This window comes from Podarcis vaucheri (genome assembly GCF_965113315.1).
Source record: "Podarcis vaucheri genome assembly, chromosome: 5".
Lineage (NCBI taxonomy): Eukaryota > Metazoa > Chordata > Lepidosauria > Squamata > Lacertidae > Podarcis > Podarcis vaucheri.
The window spans coordinates 79,078,904-79,101,989 of record NC_138763.1 but is presented as its reverse complement, the minus strand read 5'-3'; the positions used below and the strand labels follow the sequence as shown (position 1 = coordinate 79,101,989).

The following is a 23,086-nucleotide window of genomic DNA, read 5'->3' as shown; positions in this document are numbered from 1 at the left end:
TGCTGTCTTCCAGCAGCAAAGCTGTCCGATAAACTGCGGTGCAATGTGGGAAGAACAAAATGGCACTGACCGTCACGGCTGGAACATTTATGAACAGCCACAAAAGAAAACTACATTTGGTTTTTTGTTTGTTTGTTTAGCAGAGTATTTTATGGTCCCATTTCACCCTTGACTTTTGACATGGGTGGTGCATTGGCTCAGTGTTTGCCACAAGGCTGTCAACAACCTTGTGTTTGTCTAAAGACAATCATAATGGAGTCACTAAGTATCTGAACTAGACCTTCCTTTTCTTCCTCCTTCTGGTTTTCTTATTTGTATTTCCATGGTGTTCCTTGCCAGAGCGTCTCCAACAGCCGTTAAGAGACTTCGCTTCTTCCATTTCCACCTGTTTGTGTCAGGGACATATGCACGCCAATATTTCAGTGCAATATTTCAGAACGCTTTCTCCTTCTTAAATTATTTCTCCTGGTTGCTGTTAGGCTGCTTTCAGATGTCGCGTTTATCGCATGACACAGCCCTGGGAAATCACTGACTCCCTCCCCCCCCCCATGAATATATTGTTCTTACATATGCTTCAACATACCAAATAAGGCTGATCCCTACACCAAGCAAGTTAAAACTGACATTTAGATAACAGACAAGGCATCAGAAGTAAGGAAGAGGCAAGAATGAATTTTGACTATGGCAGACCAACACGGCTACCTATCTGTAACTATTATTACTACTACTACTACTACTACTACTACTACTACTACTACATCCCACCTTTTTCCCTGACAGGGACTCAAGGCAGGCTACAGCTAAAATGTCATTTCATTCCATTTACAGAGGGAGAGCAAGGTTGGAAGCAGTAAATGCTGGGGCATGTAGAAGGAAATCTTCAAATAAGGCAAGGGGAAAGAGAGAAATGTTTAAGGGGGGAAGTGGTGATCAGAAAGAAATTGAAACACCCCTCATTTACCTGGGACTTCTCTCCCCACCCCAAAATTGCACCCTCTTTCATCGCTTTGGAGCCAGTGGCATTATCCAGGGTTGGCAAGCCCATTGTTTTCTGTGGAATGCCTAGCTTTAGTCTTACCATGCATGTTTCCAAACTCTCTGAAGGTCAGGAAATTTTCTCTGAGAAACATATTAAACCAACAACAATGTTGTTTGCAATTACAGAGTGTCTATTACTGATACTGATACCCAGTGTAAACACAAGAGACATGCGGCTCTTATAATGTCACTTGGGGGAGACTTAGCTGAATCAGCGTGACCTTTTAAAAGGCTTTCCAGCCTAAGAAAATATGCACACACAGAGGGAGAATAACTCTCTTTCCTTATATTGCTTTTATAGTTGGCGTTTCCATTAGATTTAGCAAGGAAAGGTTTTTGTTTTTATAATACATGCTCTTTCCTAAATTTCGCAACGTGGACTGCCATTTAAAAAGGAGGCTGTGCCCCTGCTCACACACCACCCCCGCAATTTCCCCCATTTTAATCCCCTAGAGCTGCTTCTTCCCACCCCATACAGCTACTAAACATGCTCTTCACTTTTCCACCCTTTTCTGAAGCCACCTCTCTCTTCTGCTCCAAAGCCCCACTTTTTACCCATTTTTACCTTCACTTCCATTCTCATGCCTCCTCTTCCCTGTTTTGTGCACACAACCCACCCCCTTGATAATATCACTTATCTTCCTCCTTATACACATTGCAGCTTTTGTTGTTGTTTAGTTGTTTAGTCGTGACCCCATGGACCAGAGCACGCCAGGCACTCCCGTCTTCCACTGCCTCCCGCAGTTTGGTCAAACTCATGCTGGTAGCTTTGAGAATACAACCATCTCATCCTCTGTCATCCCCTTCTCCTTGTGCCGTCCATCTTTCCCAGCATCAGGGTCTTTTCCAGGGAGTCTTCTCTTCTCTTCTCATGAGGTGGCCAAAGCATTGGAGCCTCAGCTTCAGGATCTGTCCTTCCAGTGAGCAATCAGGGCTGATTTCCTTCAGAATGGATCAGTTTGATCTTCTTGCAGTCCATGGGACTCTCAAGAGTCTCCTCCAGCACCATAATTCAAAAGCATCAATTCTTCGGTGATCAGCCTTCTTTATTGCTTGAGCCTACCTTGTAGAATTTTAAGCATAACCTTGCTAGCGTGTGAAATGAGTGCACTCATTGCACAATTGCAGATACTAAGCACTATTTTCACCTTCTGCCCAATCATCCACTCCTATTCTGCATACCCTTTCATGTCCCAGCTTTCATCTTCACCCCATGCCTCCTGCTCTCCATTTTTGCAACTCCCTCTGTGCCCCGTTTTCACCTTCACCCCTTTTTTTCTCCAACTCTCCCTTCCACACCCCCATTTCCTAGCCTTCTCCATGTCTTCTATTCTGCAGCCCCCTTTTCACACATGACGATGCATGTATCTGTATTTTTATGATGACTAGAATCTCAGGAGCAAGCCTGACAGTTAAGAGAAGGTTAAGGTCAGATGATGGAGGGCGTACATTTATTAGTGTGTGCTTGGTGATAAAATTTCTGTTCTAAATTGCTACATTGAATGTGGAGTTTCACGTTGAAGATAACACCTGGTACCAGGAGTGAACTGTGTGATTGTGTGAAGGTACTATGGGATATTTGAGAGATCCACTTCCTTTATCTCTCTCACATGAGGCAGGTGAGAACTGGAAGAGGGAAATGGTGAATGGAAGAAAGCGGCAGTTTTAAACAATAGCAGACGTTTGAATGAAGTGTGGGTGGAGTAACACTGAGGGGGAAGTGATGGTATAAAGAACAACAGAGGCTTGAGTAAAGCAGGGATGGAGAGCTACCAATGAGCTGCTTTTTATATAAAACAACAACATCAAACAAACCAACAAACCAGTTTAAACAAGGAGAAATAGCAGAGATTGGTTCAACAAAGAACACTCAAAAGCAAACCTTGTTTTAAACTCCACTTCCCACCCATGTTTGTCATCCCCTACTCACTCTGCTGAAACCTCTGCCATGATTTAAAACCACCACTACCTCTCTGAGTTTCTTTCCATCCTTTCTTTATTCATAATAACACTGTCATTTGAAACAGCCACTTTCTTCCTCTCATTATCTGAGCATCAGTCCACAGAGTGGTCAATATAAGGTGGATTCTTTTTTGGGGTGTGTGTGTGTTAGGATTGATAAGGAGCAGGATTTCTCTCTCTCTTTGCACCTTCTGAACTTGACAGCCTATAAACAATTCATTGCATGCCATCCAGTCTGCTATAAACCAAGCCAATTCCTGCCTAAATTTGACAGATGTAATCTGACTAGTTATTCTTAGTGCACAAGCCAATTTGTTTACTCCAACATCTGGTTTGTTGGCCATCAGTGTCTTTACTCTTGTAACGGAGGTTAAGCACCAGCTTAATTCTTTCACAAGCTATAGCCATTCAAAGGAACTCACAGTCCTTTCTGTACCTTTTAGTTGATTCTTTTAATCTTTCAGTCTCTGAGCTAATGGACACTAACTCTACTTGTATGTCCGTCTCGTACAAATTAGTTTACATCTCTGCTATTTACATGCTGCCATTTCCTTCTAAATTCTGGGAAACTATTCTAAAAATAACCTATCTCTGAACAGTTTTCTCCGGGGCCACATAATTTGAAGACAAAAGGACTTCTTAGCTTTAAAAAGCCTCCCTCACCATGAATGTGTGTCCAAGTGAGGATAATTAATTGGTCCCCAAATGGCACCCGATTCCTAAGTCATTCCAGGAGCACTCAGCAAGGATTGAATGTACCTATATGTGTTTTAGAACCTTATCGCCACTTACTTTAAATAGGACTCAGGGAAACTTCCTAGGACTGGAAGCATTCCCTACTGGATACAGCCAGGCAGCCTGCTTTGGGCAGCATGATCCACAGAAACGGCAGCTTCCAAAGAATGCATCCATTTCTGCTGCTGCTGCAGTGGTGGTGATGGCATGGCATGTGTCTTGGAGGCCGGATCTGCCTCTTTAGCCCCCTCGTGACCATGTGCGGTTGCACCAGCACTATGGTGGCTTGTCTGGCATGTCCTGAAATTGACGAGGTGGGTCACGGGGAGAGGGGGGAGGATGGCGCAGGTGCACTGAGCAGGCTTCAGCTTCCTCCTCATTCCTCACAGCAGCAGCGCTGTGGTCTGAACCACTTAGCCGATCAGAAGGTCGGCGGTTCGAATCCCTGTGATGGGGTGAGCTCCCATTGCTCTGTCCCAGCTCCTGCCAACCTAGCTGTTTGAAACATGCCAGTGCAAGTAGATAAATAGGTACTGCTGTGGTGAGAATTTAAATGGCATTTCCATGTGCTTTGGTTTCCGTCATGGTGTTCTGTTGTGCCAGAAGCAGTTTAGTCCTGTTGGCCACATGACCAGGAAAGCTGTCTGTGGACAAACACCAGCTCCCTTGGCCTGAAAGCGAGATGAGCGCTGCAACCCCATAGTCACCTTTGACTGGACTTAACCGTCCAGGGGTCCTTTACCTTTTTACTGGCCAGAGCTTCAGCATGCCACCTTTGGAATTTCAAGTCTCTCCCTCGCCCTCCTGGCAGCAAGACTTTGTAAGGGCTTTCCCTCAAGGTGAAGCCCTTTGCCTTATATCACGTCCCACTCCCTGCAGCCTGGCAGAGGGACACGGTTACACAAGGGTTTTCCTTGAGGAGAAGTCCTTGCTGAATATTCCTCCACCTTGCCCCACGGGGGGGGGCACGGCAAGGGGTTTTCTTCAAGGAGAAGCTCTTGCCAAGCCCTATGCCTCACTCATCACGGGGACTACAGGGGTGTGTTTAGCCACAGGTGCCAAAACTTCTCAGGCTGCCCCTGAATACAACACTAAAATATATGTTCAGTGTTGATACTCAGCAACTGTACCATTTCAGGTTTTTGGTCTACATGATAAAATTACCTTAGAGACTAAATCTCTTTGGACACTTTCACCAGCAGAATTCTTTCAATGATCAAAATGCTACTGCAGGAGCTTATTCTGGCACAAGCTTGTTATCAAGATGGAGTTGCTAACCAACAGGAAGGATCTAGAAGCTAAGTCACCAAGAAAGCGTAACTTGATGCAACAATGACTGCAGGCCCTTCTGACTCATGTTGCAACTGGTGGTTGTTAATTAAAGTTGGTGGCATTCAGTTCCTGATATGCATGATACATTTTAGTTTTGTCTCACATGGAGTTTTCTGTGAGTTAAGGCTGCCATCTTGAAAACTGCAGTCTAGCTGTCCCACACAAGTATGGTAAAACGAGTAATACATCAAGGATCTTAAAGTGATCACTCACAGAATAACTGTGAGCGTCTGAGTTGCTTTAATTATCAAAGTTGGAATGGGAAAATGAATCGTAGAATTGTAGAGTTGGAAGGGACCATGAGGGTAATCTAGTCTAACCCCTGTGCAATGCAAGAATCTTTTCCCCAATGCAGGGCTCAAACTCACAACCCTGAGATTAAGAGCTTCATGCTCTACTGACTGAGCTATCGCAGGTGGGCTGTTTTTTAGTTATTGGAACCCCTTTTTCTAAGTGGCATTTTCCATTTTCAGGGTGCAAACAACAAATAAAACAACATTCTGCAATATATTTTTGCAACGTAAGCTGTGTCTAGGAGTTCTGTTTTTAAAAGTAAAAAGTTTTTTTCTGGTTGTAGGCAGACACATCCTTTTCCACAAGTACATTTTTGAAACTGAAGTTTATTTACACTGTATTGATAGAAAATACAGATTAACTCAGTCCATAGTACATTTTCTGTTTGTTATAGGCAGAGCTCTCAAAATATAATAGCCCATAAACAGAATAGGCAGCTTAAGTGTGGGTACCTCTTTAACCATCTGTTTCTCAACGGAAAACATTACAGTGTGGCCTGGGTATAACTTTTGTGTTGTAATTGATTTTGCATCCTTTAAAACTGCTGAATGCACTTTTATAAAGGGCATAGTACATAATAGAACTTGCTGGTAGTAAAAAAAATGCTCATTAGACGAGGAAGAGCAATTTTTATGAATTCAGGGATTCTTACTCAAGGATACTTGTGGTTGTGGCAGTAAGCAAGAGCAGTGTTAAAGCACAACTTTAGACAGCAAGCATTTCGTAAATGTTGAGGCAAGTAGTTTATGTGCTATAATTTATTACATTTTTCATCTGCAAGGGTGCTTTATTTTTGGGTCCCACCAAATGTTTTCTAGCTTTGATTCATGGGTTTTAAGTAATAATTTCACCCACCTCTATTCATTTTATCTGAGTATTATTCATCTTTCTTTGATACTGTTCAGCACCACTGGTTCCTGCAGTTTGGGTGAACGCCCTCCCCCATCAAATAATACAGTCCAAGTAGCCAAGTCTGAAGTCCAGCAGTCCAGAGTCAAACCTGAAGCACAATCCCATAGAGGTCCAGGAGCATCCAAGTCAAGGTCATCAGTATGGGAAGTTGAGCAGTACACACTCTCAGCGCTCCTTCCCTTTTTGCATGCTGATTGCAGCATCTGGGCTTGACAAGGCATGTGACCCTCACCTGTTCCAAGTCTACTCCGGCTGAGGAATCACACACTTCCTCCCAGAACTAATGAGCCCCACCTGGCCAGCGAGGGAGCTGGGCTGTGGGCCTTTGCCTGCCTCAGCCTCCTAAAGCTCCCCTCCCCTTGCTCCCTACACCTCAGAGCCCCCTGTGTTTGTGGAGACAGGAGCCCCTCTAGTGATGGGTCCTGCTGCTCTGGTTCCTGTGCATTGACCCTCATCCTCTCGCCATCCTCTGTGACCCTGTGAGTACTTCCTTCCCCATCCCCATCTTGCCCAGGTGTGTCCCAGTCCCTGCTACACTCCTTGCTGGTATCCTCTCGTTCCTACCCATCGTCCTGCCAGTTCATGACAAGGAGTAATTCCTTTTGCCTATGCTGAAACTTCCAATATATAGATTGCTTGGATTTTCTCAGATTGAAGTATTATGAGAGAGGAAGAAGAACCTCCATCTATCCACATTCTTGGCTCCATGCATAATTTTATATCCCTCTATCATGCCTCATCAGTGGCGTAGCGTGGGTTGTCAGCACCCGGGGCAAGGCAAGTAATTTGCGCCCCCTAACCCCTAACCTGCCGCCGCTGCCAGCTTCTTCTTGCTGCTGCCTGGTCTGGTCTGGTCTGGTTCTCTCCCGCGCTCAGCGCTGCGCTGGGCGGCCGCTGCACTGTCCCTCCCCCAGATAGTCCCTCGGTCTCTCTCCGCACCGCACACCTGGCACCCCCCCCCTCCACAGTGGGCGGCGACCCAGCGGCTCGGACCGGATTCGCACAGCCAGCACTGCAGTGAGAGAGAGTGAGTGAGCCAGGTAGGGGCAGAGAGCTGAGAGTGCGAGCGCGCCCCCCAGATGTTGCGCCCGGTGCGGCTGGCCCCCCCTGCACCCCCCACGCTACGCCACTGTGCCTCACATGGCTCTCCTCCTCCTCCCCCAACTAAGAAAGCCCTAAATCTTGTAACATCTTCATTTCAGAGAGCTGCTCCAATCCCTTGCCCTTTCCACTGTGTCTGACTCTACAGCATCCTTCTTGAGATGTGGTGATCAGAACGGCCACTAGGTTTGGTTTGAGAGGCAGTCGGTAGCAGAAGCCAGCAGTTGTGCTCCCCCATTCACTTCTTGAGTTGAAGAGGCCTATGATGTTGCCGTAAGAGACTGGGAAAGCTTAGCGCTGATCCCTCCTCCCCTCCTTTCAACATGTATTTCCAGGAAAGCGCAAGACTTTTGAGGTTCTAGTGTAAGGATGCCAAACTGATAATTCTCAGGAATGGGTGGACATTGCCCTTACCACATCTAGTGTCCTTGAAACATATTTTCATGGGTTAGTAGCAGCTATGGAAGAAGGTGGGGAGACGAAAAGCTATTATATTCAGACTGGATGATTTATTACTTTGGAAATGGTGCAATTATGGCAGTGTGGAAAATTAAATGGGTGTGTTGAATGGAAATAGTTCTTCAGGGAATCCCTCTCCTGCATTGAGTTTGGTCTATGTCTGCTTGATTTTTTATGGTAATTAATTTCCTGAAATAGTTTCCTTTATGCATTTGAATATAGAATACTGAAATCAAGCAGGGGACCTGTGGTTGCCCTTTTGTGCTAAATGTGAAAGGGTTATTGTAGACTTAAGGGTAGTTTTGATGTTGTTCTGCTGGGCGTTTTGGGAGGTCCCTGCTTTCAGACCGTATCAGCTATTTCAGGAATGATAACAACAGATGATTCAACAACTGCCTGTAGTAGTCTTCAAATATTTCTTAATATAAATCTATGCTTTTGATGGTTAGCGGCATAAGGAATGTAACTTGTTTGGCTATTAATACTGCCCTTTTTCATTGTTTCAAAACACAAACCCACAAAATATCTTAAGAGTGGTTTTGGATATTACCCAAAAGTAGGATTGTAGAGTTGGAAGAGACCTCTAAGTTCATTTAACCCAATCCCCTGCAATGCAGACTCTTTTGCCCAACGTGGGGTTCAAACCCATGACCCTGAGATTATAAGCCTCATGCTCTACCAACTGAGCTAAGTGGGATTGCCATTTTTTGAAGAGCAGAAAAGAGGAAACATTTGCCGGCTTCTACTTTTAACGATGGATCGCTATGGCAACTCTCATTTTACGTACCCATGAAAAAGAGGATTTGTTCTGGAATAAGCAGACATATGGCAACCATAGGACTCAGCTAAGGAATGGGGTGTGTAGCTAAGGAGCATAGTGTATGCATAAGTGACTTAATGGATTTGTTCTTTTGCTTCAAGTGAAAGTCCAGATCACAAATACTCTGGATCCACGAATAGACAAGTGGGCTTGTACCCACATCTGGAACTCGTACATCTTTGAGCAAGCATAGGCAAACTCTGCCCTCCAGATGTTTTGGGACTACAACTCCCACCATTCCTGACCATTGGTCCTGTTAGCTAGGGACGATGGGAGTTGTAGTCCCAAAACATCTGGAGGGCAGAGTTTGTCTATGCCTGTCTTTGAGCTAAGCTTCTTACAGATGTTTTGAGTGGTTGCCACAAATGTGTATGGGTCATTAAAGGAATGGGCTTGACCCCATTCTGCATGAGTTTGTTTCAAGTCCCTGAATGGCTTGTGAGACTTTTAAAGGAAAGCATGGAGGCTGGGGTGCAGTCTGTTGCCACAGTGACCTCCATCCTTCCAGACAGCATAAGGCGATGCTGAATTATATGGACCACTGGTGTCAGCACCATGAAGAATAATGTAACGTAATATCCTGTGATCCCAAAGTCTTCAGCTAGACAAGAGGTTGCCCTGTGCATCTCTGCGTAACTAACTGGTCAGTGCAAGTCTTCCTGCCTTGCCTTTTACCAGCTGACAGACATGCCCAGAACTATTCTTTATGGAGAAACATAGGGCATAGCCACTTGCGAGAACATGTAGTTCTTTTTCTTTAAAACATAAACAACTTACATAAAAAGTATATATTGGTTTTCTGAAATTTAGGGAACCATGCTTTAGCATTGCCTTTAAAAAGCTGGGGTGCAGAATTAAGCATTTTTAGGTTCGGTTGATTTCTACTCTTCCATTTAAATCATTGGAAGTTTAAATTTGGCTTGATGGGTGCCCTTGGCTGATTTATTTGGCCTACCTTGAAAGTACTTTTGAGTGACTGTGGAATATAGTGCTGTTCTTTTATTGCTGGAGTTGCTTTAATTCTCAGGAAATGACTGACAGTCGAAAGGATAATTTAGATTTTTTTCCCTGTGAGCCAAAGCATCCCCCCACCAAGTTTGCAATATACATTTCCATTTAAAAGCAGTTTTAAATGGAAATGTTCCAAGCAAGTTGCCATATGAAAAGCTTTGGCACTGCACTTGAAAGGCTGTAGCACCAGTCAGAAAGTTTGATTTTGTAAAGCAATTAATGGGATAATAGTCTCCAGGGGTCAATCGAGAGAAGCAAGCTCTTGCTGCCCCCACATAGAAGAAAGAACATCAGGAAATATACAAAATATAACTTGGCAAAAGCAGTTTGCATATGTGATTGAATTTTGTGAGCACACAGTATGAGATGATAGAGCTTGAAGCTTAATTTGTACACCCCTTTTTCTGTGATCTTAGTTCATTGCTCCTGTGAAAAAAATAGCTTTTGAAGCGAAAACGTCCATGTTGGGTCTATGCCCCTGCCCTGTCTGGGTTGCTTTGAGAAGTATAGGAATTCCTTTGATTCTCTCAAGGACCATTGTTTTGTGAAGATAATTATCGATGCATTTGCTTCAAATACTGTATTAAAATTGATTCTGTTAAGCTGTCCATTTGGGCTTTGGACGAGGCAATACTAACAAGCTCACAGAAGCTATGTGTGGTACATAGACACAGAGGTTTCCCTAAATACCTCTTTCTGCCTTGGCTCTGAAGTGGAAGACATTCACAACATTTTCTGCCTGGTGGTTTTCAGAAGACCATGCTAGCAGACTCTTCTTAGTCATGTCCCTCATTTCCATTTCTGGAACAAATTTTGCTTCCAGACTTACTTTAAATTCAACAAGAGTAAGCTGTATGTGCTAAAAATACTGAAATGGTCTCCAAAAAAAATGACCAGGGCATCGCTCATCATAGGCCAATAATTAGGCCCACCTGTTCATGCATTTGGTTGCAGAACTGCTCCTCAAGTCTGAGAATCAGACTTCTTGTCAAAAGAAACTTCCACCGCCCCTGCCCCAGACCAAAATAAAACTCATGTGAGTAGTGTAATGTCAGAGCAATGAACTCGCATGAGATTGTGGCTCCTCTCCCCTGAACTGGAAAATTGCAAGTTGAGATTTTCCACTTCACAGAAGGAAAGGAAAGATTTTGAGTGAATAGGCTGTGTTGATGTTACACTGTTTATGTGGGTAGACCAGCCATGTGAGCTGTTATTTGTGGAAGTGTAGCTGACTGATTTTAGGGACTGACTTGAAGAGAATAATCTTCATTCAGAAGCGAAAATTCAGATGTTGATACAGAAACAGGGAATGTGGCTATATTGAGAATGGCAAAACTAGGCTACCACTTACTTGCAGTTTCCTTGTTTCGTGGGGAGGAGGAGCTTATGGAGAAAAAAGCTCATTTCCACTCATACAAATGATATTACCCTGAACAAAAGGACATTTCCCTGAACAAAAGGACATTTACCTGTCTATAAATAGTGGCCCATGGCTTCCTGAGAACCTTTCTGGTCATCTGAATTTATCTTATTTGCATTCTGATTACAGCATCTGGGCTGAAGAAGGCATGTGGTGAAGTGTTTAGGAGGAGGAGCCAAGGCATGGTCCTTATTTCTTCTGTTTAAGTATTTGTGTTTCATTTGCCCTCTAAGACAAGGAAGTGAAAAATTTCAACCTCAAAAACGAGGTACTAGGGTGGGCAGCAGCAGGGAATCAACAAAGTGGAAAGCTGAGGTCTTTTTTCTCTGGACATTGGGGATATGTGTCTATTCACTTACAAAGTAGAATTTCTGTTGGGCCCTTGTAGGTGTGGAACCACAGTTAAAATCAAAGGACTTAAAAACAAAATTCTCAAATAAATGCTACTCCTTTATCACCTGCTGAATCTCACCCACTGAATGCCCAGATCAAAGAGAAAGGCTTTACTGTTGTCTCAGGGATGCTGTAGTTTCATCCTTTCTTGTGAAACCAGCACTGAGAAGAGGGTTGAACTAGATAATCTGTAATATACCTTAGATCCTATGGTTAAAAATGATCACAACTTTCTCACAGGATGGAAATAAAAAATTGCAGGGAGCCATATTGGCCTACTACAAAAATAAATAAATAAATAAATAAATCCAAAAGTTACAGTAGCAATTCAATACCTTTATTATAAAGTTCAGCAACAACAAATTACAAGGAACTGACCGAACTTTTGGTTTCCTCAAAATTCTTCTTCAGGCTGAAAGTTAAACAGAAATGAAAAGAAATTAGAAGTAAAATGAACAGATTTTGCTGGCTATTATGAAATACAGCAATGCTCCATTTTGTAATTGTTGGGACTTTTTAGTTAGTCATAATAAAGGGGATATAATACACCAGGGGCAAGTGGTATTTGGTCCTCGAGATTTTGTTGGACTCCAACTTTCGCCAACCCTAGCCAGCACGTCCAATGGTAAGGAATAATAGGAGTTGTAGCCCAGTAACATATTCAGGGCTAAAGGTACTACATACTGGTATATAGGTTCTCCTGTACTACACTAATCACAAGATACTGTAATCAAAGGTACACCTATTGAAATACTTTTCGTGTATTTTGAGGATGGTGGTGGGTTGTGGGAGCGTTGTGTTCCTTGGTCTCTTCAGCGAGCCCAGAAGGCTTGCAATTAATATAATCCATGTAGCATCAGTCTAGTTGTGCAGCACCAATAGCCTGTTTCATGGTCTGTACTGAGATTCAGAATGACACGTAGGGTATGTTGAAGCCTGTTAATGTGTGATGATAGTGTTAATGTTAATAAAGCTTTCACATACAGCCTGTAAAAAATGGCGCAAAACATAGCAGAGGCCATTATTGGAAGGTGTTGGGAATGGAAGAAGAGAAACCCAGGAAAGTGTAAACAAATCAATAATGTGTGCAAAAAGCAGCTCTTTGGGTAGACTTTTTTTTAAAAAAATCATACTTTCTTTACGCAATCTTAAACTCTTCTAAGTTTAAGATTGCTTAGAGGAAGTATGATTGAAAAGCACAAGGCCAAGAAGAGAAGTAGAGACATACAGGCAGGTATCAAAGCAGGAAAAAAACCCCCACACAAAGTGCCCCAAACGGTAATGCAAGAGAGGCTTGAGTATAGCTGCCCCAAGAGGACCATTTCATACCCTCCAACTTTTCTGAGATGAAAATAGGGGTGCCCTAAATAAAAGTGGGACATTCTGGGATCAAATCAGAAACTGGGACTGCATCTGTAAATCCAGGCTGTCCCTGGAAGACAGGGACACTTGGAAGGTCTGGCATTAAAAAGAAAGAAATAAAGAAATGTAATCTGTGATTGTTATGGTCTGTGGGGGGAGGCTGTGGGGGGGAGCGTCCAGTTCTGCTGCCCATGCTTCATGTTACCTTATTGCTGCTTCTAGCTGAAAGGTTTTCTTTCCTCTCAGGCTGCTGTTCATTAAACAGCCTGAAACTCCTGGCATCTCCTCGAGAACCGTACAAGCTAGCATGGAACTTGGCACTTCGATGTGTGTGAGGAGGGTATGTAAATCGAGAGCACCAAGGTTTTGTAAGCAAAAGTGAATGTCACTGAAAGAATAAGCAAGGTTGTTCTTAATGAAAAAGGTTTAAATATAAGAGTGGTTATGACTTCCGGTTTCCTGCCGACAGAAAAGGGAGCATGGGTCTAGATGGGGTGCCGTGGGCAACACTGGCCTCTGTCCCTCTTTCCTTCCCTCCCTCCTGTGATGCCCTCTTGCGTCTCTGCCTCCCAGAGACTTGCACAGCTGTTTGTTGCAGCAGCCCTGGCTACAAGCTCTGCAGGCGAATGGAGCCTCTGGGGCTGGTCAGGGGGTGCTGGTTGCAAGGAGCTGAGGTGGCCTTGGAGTACACCAGCAAGTGGGCGAGGGAGCCCAGCCAGCCAGCCCTTGCTGCTGGGAATGGACAGACAAGTCTTAGCCCCTGTAGGGCAGTGTGAGGAGACACCTCTCTTTGGGATGGGGGGTGGCTCAGAGACCAGGGGTGGCAGCAGCGGCTGTCCAGAGGACTCCCAAGGAGAGGAGGCTGAGGGTGAGAGGCTGCTAGCTCTGCAGGCCAGGGGTGACATAACTGGGCTCCTGAGCCCCACAGAGGTGCCACAGAAGGAATGTAGTTGGCCAAGGGAGCCGTGGACTCAAGAAAGTTGGAAACCTCTGACGTAAGCAGATCTCATTTCTTCATCCTCCAGAATGATGTGTGAGATCATCTCCTGATCTGAATGCCAAATGTCAAAAGAAGTCCCTGACTAATTATAGGCTGGGCTTACCTTTGATTTACATTCCAATCTGCACACGTTCCAAAAGCCTCAAAGGCAACAATTTTCTCTGTCCTGGGTATACTGTACATAGTTTATCCTCACCTAATTAATTTGTGACCCCTTCCAAGTTATCCTCCCCCCACCCCCGATAGGCAAAGCCATGAGTCAAGCCACAAACTAGCTTCATAGTCCCCAAACACAGATCAGGATTTTCCCCTTTTTATAGCAGTCCATTTCCTTCACAGTGGTCAAACTTTTTCTTTTGGTCAAGGCAATATGGCCAGTGACCCAATTAGTGCAGGGCTAGTCAGCTATAGAGCTGCAAATAAAACATTTTAAGTGTGTTTAAAGTGCAATATATAATGAGACACTAGATGGTGATTGTGAGCCTTATGGGAAATTCAATGTTTTTTGAAAAAAGGTTTAAAGAAAAAGCGTTTTCAGAATGTATTTTATATGTATATTTTATGTATAGATTCCACCTATGGGAATTATTGGACTGTATCAGCCTCTAGGCAGCAGTGGTTAGTTAAACAAGATGCTTTAAAAATGAAACTGAAACTTATCATGGGAGGAGAAGGGAGTGAATGAGACCAAGGCTTTGCTTAGTCTCAAGGAATTCCCCATGGTTTAGTGTTCCATGTTAACACAACCAGTGAAACAGGAAACTCAAAAGCTGTAAATTAAGACATTAAATCAGTGGAGCAAGTTGTAGGTGAATAGTAAAAGGCAATAGCGGATCTATTCTTAAGAAAATTTAATTTTTGATGGAATTAAATGAAGAATGTGGATTAGGGATGTTTATTGTTTTCAGTAACTGTTTGAACCTCTTCACAGAACAAAAAAAAAAATCAAAGTCACAAGCTGTGGTATTTCTGATTAGAATTTTCCCAGACTCCCATTAATGAGAGACTCATGTTAATCTGTGGGAAATGAAGCAACTTTTGTTGTTGTTGTCAAACTTTGCCTTTGTCTGGTAGCAATACAATTACCATAGCTTTTTTGTTTTTTAAAAAAATCATGTCCTTAATCTATAGGTGTGTTATATGAGTCGGAAGGCACAGTGATCTAAAGTTAAGCCCCTTAGCTTAGGCAAATCACAGCATATAACCGGCAGGCATAATGATACTCTTCGCTAGCTTGGAAAATTGGTGTTGTCCACTTTGACTAACTATAAATGCCAATAAGATAAAGTGTTATGAGATAATAGGTAAAGGTAAATACAGAAGCAGTGAAGTGGTGGAACAAGGAAATCTAATGTGTACTGAGAAAGATTGATCCGTGCTGATGATTCCACCAAGGACAAAGTGTGTGGGAAATGTCTTTTCACAAGTGAGACACAGAAAAGTAGCAATATAAACAGATTTCACACACACATACAAAAAACCGTCTGTATTGAGTGCCAAGACAGAAATTTCATTGTACATGCCGTGTTAATTTGTCAACCGAAAGCACTTGCATTACAGTGGTACCTTGGGTAACAGATGCTTCAGGTTACAGACTCTGCTAACCCAGAAATAGTACTTCGGGTTAAGAACTTTGCTTCAGGATGAGAACAGAAATTGCGCGGTGGCAGCAGGAGGCCCCATTAGCTAAAGTGGTACCTCAGGTTAAGAACAGTTTCAGGTTAAGAACAGACCTCCAGAACGAATTAAGTTCTTAACCTGAGGTACCACTGTACATAAAACAACCATAAATAAGAGTTCTTTGGAAGATGGTAGGAGTTGAAACAAAGTAATTTAATGAAAAAGGAAGATGGGAGAAAGAAGATTAGAAAACAACAAGTGAAGGAGTGGGTTCCCATTGTAAAAATACTGGTGTTGGGTACAATACAAACATGTACAAAGGAGACATAATGGCAAAAACTGACCATTGAGTGGGTACATGAAGGAGCGATAGGTTCTCCTTATATTGGTTACTCATAATTTCTCCCTCTTTCCCAAATGGGGTAAAGGGGGGGGGGGAGCTATTTAGTGAATCCATAGATTTAAAAGAGTGCTGTCCCACTCTCACTTATCTCATCAGCCCTCTCACCTGCATCCAAAAGTCATTCTTGCTACATATTAGCACCCAAATACACACTCCCCTTTCCATTTACCTTGATGGCAGGAGCATAAGTAGCGCTGGAGATTAGATGCCTGCCTCTCTCCCTTCCAACATCAATTGACTTATTGTCACAGGAGACTCTGAAATAACTGGACTTCCCACACCACACCTAATGTGAAGAATGGTTTCCGTAGGAAATTTAGTACCACCATTAAATCATTCCTTTGCAAAAGTGATTCGTGATTAGTATGATCAGTTATGCAGGGAGGGATGAGTGATCCTGCGTCTGTATCCACACTTTGACTTCACCACATGTGGCTTCGCCACATATGCATGCAAACACCACCTTTAAATATCTGGGCCTTAATGCTCCCAGCTCCTCCTAGAAGGAAGGAACACATGCTTTTGTCCAATGTGATCACTGGAGAATGGTTATTTAAAGCAGAATCATGCAACAAGCTCCCAACATTTTGTTTCCTTTCCAAAATATCCCAACACATTCTAGTGTAACCACAAAACAAAACTGAGGATAGAGATGGGCAGATCATTCTATTTCTGATTCGCATCAGTGTTACAAGTGTTCATTTAGAAGTCCTGTCCTTTTCCACATTAATTTGCCACATGGAAATATGTGTTCAAGTGCTTTGTGTTGAAATACATAACTTATTATGAAATATATCACAAATTATATATCTATGCATGCCTTTTATCTCAGAGTATGCATTTGGGTGTGCCTTTTATTCTCTCTTATTTTGCACTGACCCTGGGTTGCCAATTTTGGAGAAGTGCAAAATCCAAAGGATTAATATATTTTGATCTGCACATTTGTCTGGAAGATGCTGATCAGGTCAGTAAGCTTTGACATTCACAGAAATAGAATTACTTAAGCATCCCCAAGCAAGGATACGGTTATGTATATCTATCAAATAGTGGGGCTTTGTAGACCAGAGTGAGTGTGATTCTTAACGGCAGGAGACACTAGAGGGAGGAAGCAAGTTTGAGTCCCTCGCCTAATCCTGTCCTCAGGTACAGCTCTCTACATTCTCCCATATAAGTGACCGTTTGCCAGTTCTGCAGAGAAGTAAAGTTTTGAACTTGAGAACAAACTAAGGTGAGAGACAAAGCTGTCATTCATTCTTGACAGTATTTGGCCTGGCACATCTTGAAATGAGTCCCACAATGGGTGAAGGTGCTCTGCATTATACCTGCCATATTTCCTCAGGTACACTATTCTATCAACCTAAAAGTCTTTTTGGTAGTATGCTTAAAGAAGAACTGTGGAAACCCATTGGAATCTGATTCTAAGTGAGTTCTTTGAATCCAAAGCCCATAGAAATTATTGGCAGTGACTTCCAACTTGCAGCTGGGATTGGAGCAGGAATGTGAGTGTTTTTTAATTAAAAATATTTTCAGTGCTTGTCTGCCATACATGATATGCAACATCTAGTCACTATTCAAGACAAAACACCTTCTTTCCCACTATACACATACCACAGTTGCAATTTTTCATTCAAACTTTCTGAATACTTTTGCTTTCCTATCTGGTTGCTCAGTGAGCTTGTGGAGAGTATAATTCATCCTAAAGCAATAGCATCCTCATTCATCATCCACTGCAAATAATGTTCCTTTTTCCAAAACAGCTTTAGATGCTGGTAAAACGTAACGTTAGTCAACCCAAAAGGAGGATTGTCTATTTGTCAAGCTCTGCATTAATATGAAGAACCAGACAGTATTAAAAACAACTACTACTACTTTGTCACTGTACGTCATATACTATAGAGCCATAAAAGAATAAAGATAGCAAGAGATCAGAGAATCTGAATTTGCAAAAGGCAAACACCAGGATGACAGCATCAATAAAATATTTTATCGAGTACATTGCATCCTTATCATTGTGATTATTATTTGAATGTGTATGGCAAGCAGTATGTTGAATCCAGACTTAGTTATACATTACAAAGTATGAATCCAAGCCCTGATAATTATGAATATAATCACACACACACACACACCACATATACTATATAATAATATCTCTCTTTTTGCTGTTTCTAAACAATTAGATTTAACAATCTAAAGTTCCTGACACTTACATGCTACATTCATTTCAATGAGAATAAGAGGGGGGTCGGATTTGGCCTGTAGAGACCCACATCTAAACATCTCTCATCTTAACAGAAGTTTTGTGATGCTAAAATAGAGGGAAGCACATTCACACATTTACTCTAAGTTCCTTGGCTCAAGGGTGGATTCTGGACTTATTCAGTGGTCTTTTACTAATCACCATCCCTTAGCCTCTGTTATTGCCCCCCCCCCCAGGAATATTGGTAATTTACCTTGTATGGGTGCTTTAAATATGGAGGAACTTCAGGGCACACTATGATCTATTCCAGGGGTGGCCAACTCTCAAGAGACTGTGATCTACTTTCAGAATTAAAAACTGGCAATGATCTAGAATAAAAACTGGGTTAGCTTGAAGTTGCTGAACTTTTTTTAGGGAGGAGAAAAGCCCTGTTTTTTTAGGGGTTAAAAAAAAAGCTTTGGGGGGACTTCCATTTTGGGGGAGGGGGGTTAAAGGCAAAGGACAAAGGGGTAAAGTCACTCACAAAAAGATCACTATGGATGAAAACAGCAGCACAGAGAAAGCTCTGTCTTCCCTTTCCAGAGATCAAACAACAATGGAGGGTGGGGCCGGAGTCAGTTTTAGCGACAGTAAGGAACGGGAGCCAGAGATTGACCGCGATCTACCAAAACCTCATGGGGATCTACCAGTAGATCACGATAGACGTGTTGGACATCCCTGATGTATTCCATGGGTAGGCAAACTAAGGCCCGGGGGCCGGATCCGGCCCAATCGCCTTCTAAATCCAGCCCGCGGATGGTCTGGGAATCAGCGTGTTTTTACATGAGATGAATGTGTCCTTTTATTTAAAATGCATCTCTGGGTTATGTGTGGCACATAGGAATTTGATCTTTTTTTCTTTTCTTTTTTCAAAATATAAGCCAGCCCCCCATAAGGTCTGAGGGACAGTGGACCAGCCCCCTGCTGAAAAAGTTTGCTGACCCCTGATCTATTCTAAACAAATAAGTGTCATTGTACAACAGTATACAAATGTCCTATTAAAGGCAGTTGGTGCTGTAATGAGGAATATTTAATGTTAGTGAGGGAGGGTGAGGATGCAAATGGCATTCACAGTTGTACCTCTATGGCATAGGTCACATGTGCAGTGGCTCTCAGGGTAAGGAAGTTCCTCCTATAACTTTGTTAAACCTCTCATATTATTGAGCAAAAATATCAAGTCACCCATATTTAGTATGAGTTGGCAATGTTAGATACAAGGGGGGAAATCTAATGATCTCAGTGTATTTCTATTGTGCAAAAATACCCACGGCTGGACACAGATGAAGAAGTTTGCAAGTCCTGCACACTGCTTTGATCAAGGCACTTTCAAATTCAAACCATCGGCATTGGCACTAACAGTAGGGTACCGTTGTGTTGTGCCGCTGTTCCCAAATCTTAAAGCATTTAAACAAACAAACAAACATAAGACTGTGAAATCAGGCTTTGTCAGAGTCTCAGGTTTGGTTCTCACAGGCAGCTTGCAGATTGACCTTGATGGAAGTCACTGTGGGTTGCATGGAAATAGTTCCATGATATCATGCAATTGCCGCATTTAACATATCTCCAGGAAATGTAAGTAAAGGGCACTGCTCTGCTCACAGGAAACGTTCAGTGAGATGAAATTAACTTGGCAAAGCACACTGATAGCACACAGCTGAAGACAACTCTGTCTACCTTTTGCGGGGGAGCGAGGAAAGCCAATTGTTAACTCAAAACATGTTGGCCAGAATACATAGAGCTACAAGCCGTAGTTCTGGGAACCCAGACATTCCTCCATGCCTAATGGCATCAGGTCTGGCACTACTATCAGAAAAGGTAAAGGAAGGGCTTTTTTCAGCTGGAACTCAGTTCTGGCACCTCTCAGGTGGGCACCATTGCCATTGTAAGAGAACAAGGGAGGCATTCATGATGAGTTTTGGCACCTCTTTTTCTAGAAAAATAGCACTGGGTAAAGGCATATTTGTGGGTTTTGTACCTTGAGCACCATAATGCCTTGGGTTGTCTTTGTATATGGAGACTTTCATGGGTAGGTTTTGATACAGCATACAAGTAATTTATTCAAATAAAATTCCACTGGGCTGTCACTAGCCCCTGCAAGGCATCTCTTTGCATATTGGCCTTTGTCGTTGCTTTCTCCTTGCTCCTAGCTTTAAAACACCAAGAACATAATTTGTGTTTCTCTTTGGCAGATATCCGTGGTCTACAAGGATTTCTGGACCAAGCTTCAAAGCTAGGACTTGATGTATCTTTACAAAAAGTAGACAGAAACATCAGCAGGGTTTTTGCCAGCCTTTTCACTACTATGAAAACAGAAGAGTTGAATCGCTATCGAGATACGTTACGAAGAGCGATCTTACTTCTGAGTCCAAGGGGAGCACAAACTTTTATCAACGAGGTTAGTACATTCTTTCTGGAACCAGTTTCTAGTTGTAATTCTAGTAAAATAATAATAATACTAGTTTGCAGTCTTGGGAACTTTTCTGAAAAGCACTCATTTGCAGAGGTGTGAGAGATATGAGGTGACACTGGCATATCTGGGAAATACAATTTCCACACTTGTGTCATGGAGTCTGAGTTGGGTCTCTTCCGGTCTGTACTAAAAGCTCTGTGTAATATGCTATTAGTCAGAGGTGTGTATGTCGTGTTGGGTAAGGCCTAAATGACTCAGCATCCCTTTTTAATATTTCATCTGAATTGAGTGATGAGGTCTGCAAAGCTAAAACAAGTATTTAACTGTAGTATTTCTGTTCTGAAGTTGACAAGGAGTTAGATTTCATGTTGTCTTAGTTAAGCTGGTGAGTATGCACTTGAAGAGCACTGCACTGGTAGATGAATTGATGCTGTCTTTTGAGGAGCATTAGTTATTCCATGAAAACCTGGATGGAGGACATGTGGCTGTAGGGAACTTTTAATTGTGATTTGGGAAAAAAGGAATTAAGGAATTAAGAGAGATGGCTTGAAGTATGAACTGAACCCATGAAAGGGAAGGTACAGAAAGCAGAAAAGAGTTTCATGTGAATATGCCTCAGAAATATTAGTTATCTGAAATGTGTTACACCTGATAATCTAAACAGAGGTGGGGAAACTCAGACCAGGGGCTAAATGTGGCCCTCATGCCTTTCTATATTGGTTATGTGAACTCTCAGTTGGAAAATCATTTACTGGCAGTGCTCTGTGTCCTCTTCAACATGACCGGAAGCTGTTGTTGAACAGGGATGATGTTGCTTGATTTCCTAAATCAGGGGTCGGCAAACTAAGGCCCACGGGCCAGATCAGGCCCAATTGCCTTCAGGATCTGGCCGTGGACTGTCCGTGGATTGGCGTGGGGATTCTGTTCGTTTGGGCTGCACCATTTCCCCCCACTCCCTTATACACACCGCGGTGGGGCCTCCTCCCTCCCTCCTCCTGGCTTCTCCCCTCCCTGCCTAGAGAAAGAAGGGGGCTGGGCTGAGCTGGCTGAGCACCATTTTAAGCAGCCTCTCTCCGGAGCCAGCCCTTTTGTGCCATTCATCTTCCCTCCGCCATTGCCACTGCCACCCTAGTGCTCCTGTGGACCAGAGGGTGGAGTGGATGAGCTTGTTCTGCCTACCCACAAGAAGGAGCAGCAGCAGAGGTGGTGGTGGTGGCAGCACCTGGGAAGGTAAGCACAGTGGCTGGGGCTGGGGAGGAGGACTACTTGCCCCCCTCACCTCTTCTTCCAGCTCCCCCTCCCAGTGCGGCTTCTCCGGCCCGCCACAAGGTCTGAGGGACAGTGGACCAGCCAGCGGCTAATTTTTTTTTGCCAACCCCTGTCCTAAATGAAGGATGAAGAGGTGTGTGTGTGTGTGTAGCAATTCCTGAATTTCACAAGGCTAGAATGTAGCCTGCTTTGCAATGGAAAGTGTCCTGTCTGTTGCTCCATCTTCTATTTGTCTCTGTCCCCATCTACCACTGCCATGTGGTCCCAAGAAGGATGCCCAGAAGGACCGAGAAAGGTTCCTCCTCCTAATCTAGATTACCTAGTAGTAAAAGGTGAAAGATTTATAGGATCTGAGGAGAAACTAGCGCCTAATAGGTGTGATCTGGGTGCCCTGTGAGCTGAGCCATGTAGCAGAACTCCACCACCATAAGATATATTTAATTAACTAGTAGTCATCCACACCACACCACTAGTTTGATTATGGCATCTCAATGTCAGTTCTTCCTTATTAATCTACAGCAGTAAGTATTTGTTGCCATCCTTTTTTTAATCTTTAGAATTGTTGGAGATATGAAACTAATTACAATTCAGGTGTAACTGTTGGGCAGCAAATCTGATTACCGTTATTATCTTGTGGGATAATATTGTCATTTATTAATTTTCACACATTGTCTTCTGAAATGAAATAGATTATTAGTAACTTGAAAAATCAAAAACACAAGTGCCAGAGCTCAGGTAATGCCACATTTGTACACCAAGGGAATGTGATCTTAATTGCTCTTCTTTCAGTTTTTGTTCCTTAGCCAATGTGACATTGAAGTATTATTGTAGTTCATCACTGCTTTACACTTTGTATTTAACAGTTTATTTAATTTACGATTGGCTGCTTGGTGTGAACATGGAATGCAGACTAAATTTTCATAACAAAAAATGCAAATGGCTAGGTATTTATATGTGAGTGGAAAAAAAGACTGAATGAGGAATAAGCAAGAACTAACTGTCGTGAGCATAGCAGATACTTTGTGGAAGGCATTGTTTTTGAAATGCTCTGCCTTAAGAAACCATTTCCTTTTTAGCACCTGCCGAAGAGCTCATACATGCTTTCAACAGAATCTTTGTGCATATAACAAAGGTTTGGGGAGTTTTTTCTGGGGTGCATACTTGGTTCACATGGGGTATTTATTGCACTGTGCAAACTAGTGTGTGCCCTTGGAATACTGAAACTGAAATACTTTGTTGTCACTTGTACAACTTGTATACAGCGAGATTACACAATATATATTCAACAATCTTCTGTAGTTGTTTG

The 23,086-nt window shown here is 42.9% G+C and overlaps 1 protein-coding gene across 6 annotated transcripts in view; it reads left to right on the top strand.

The window, feature by feature from the left end:
* GRID1 (glutamate ionotropic receptor delta type subunit 1) overlaps positions 1–23,086 on the top strand; it is a 722,825-nt gene that overhangs the window by 404,736 nt on the left and 295,003 nt on the right. For all 6 annotated transcript variants that reach the window (XM_082222335.1, XM_082222336.1, XM_082222334.1 and 3 more), the window contains exon 4: positions 20,291–20,496. In XM_082222335.1, coding sequence (XP_082078461.1) covers positions 20,291–20,496 — 206 coding nt within the window. The remainder of the gene's footprint in view (positions 1–20,290; positions 20,497–23,086) is intronic.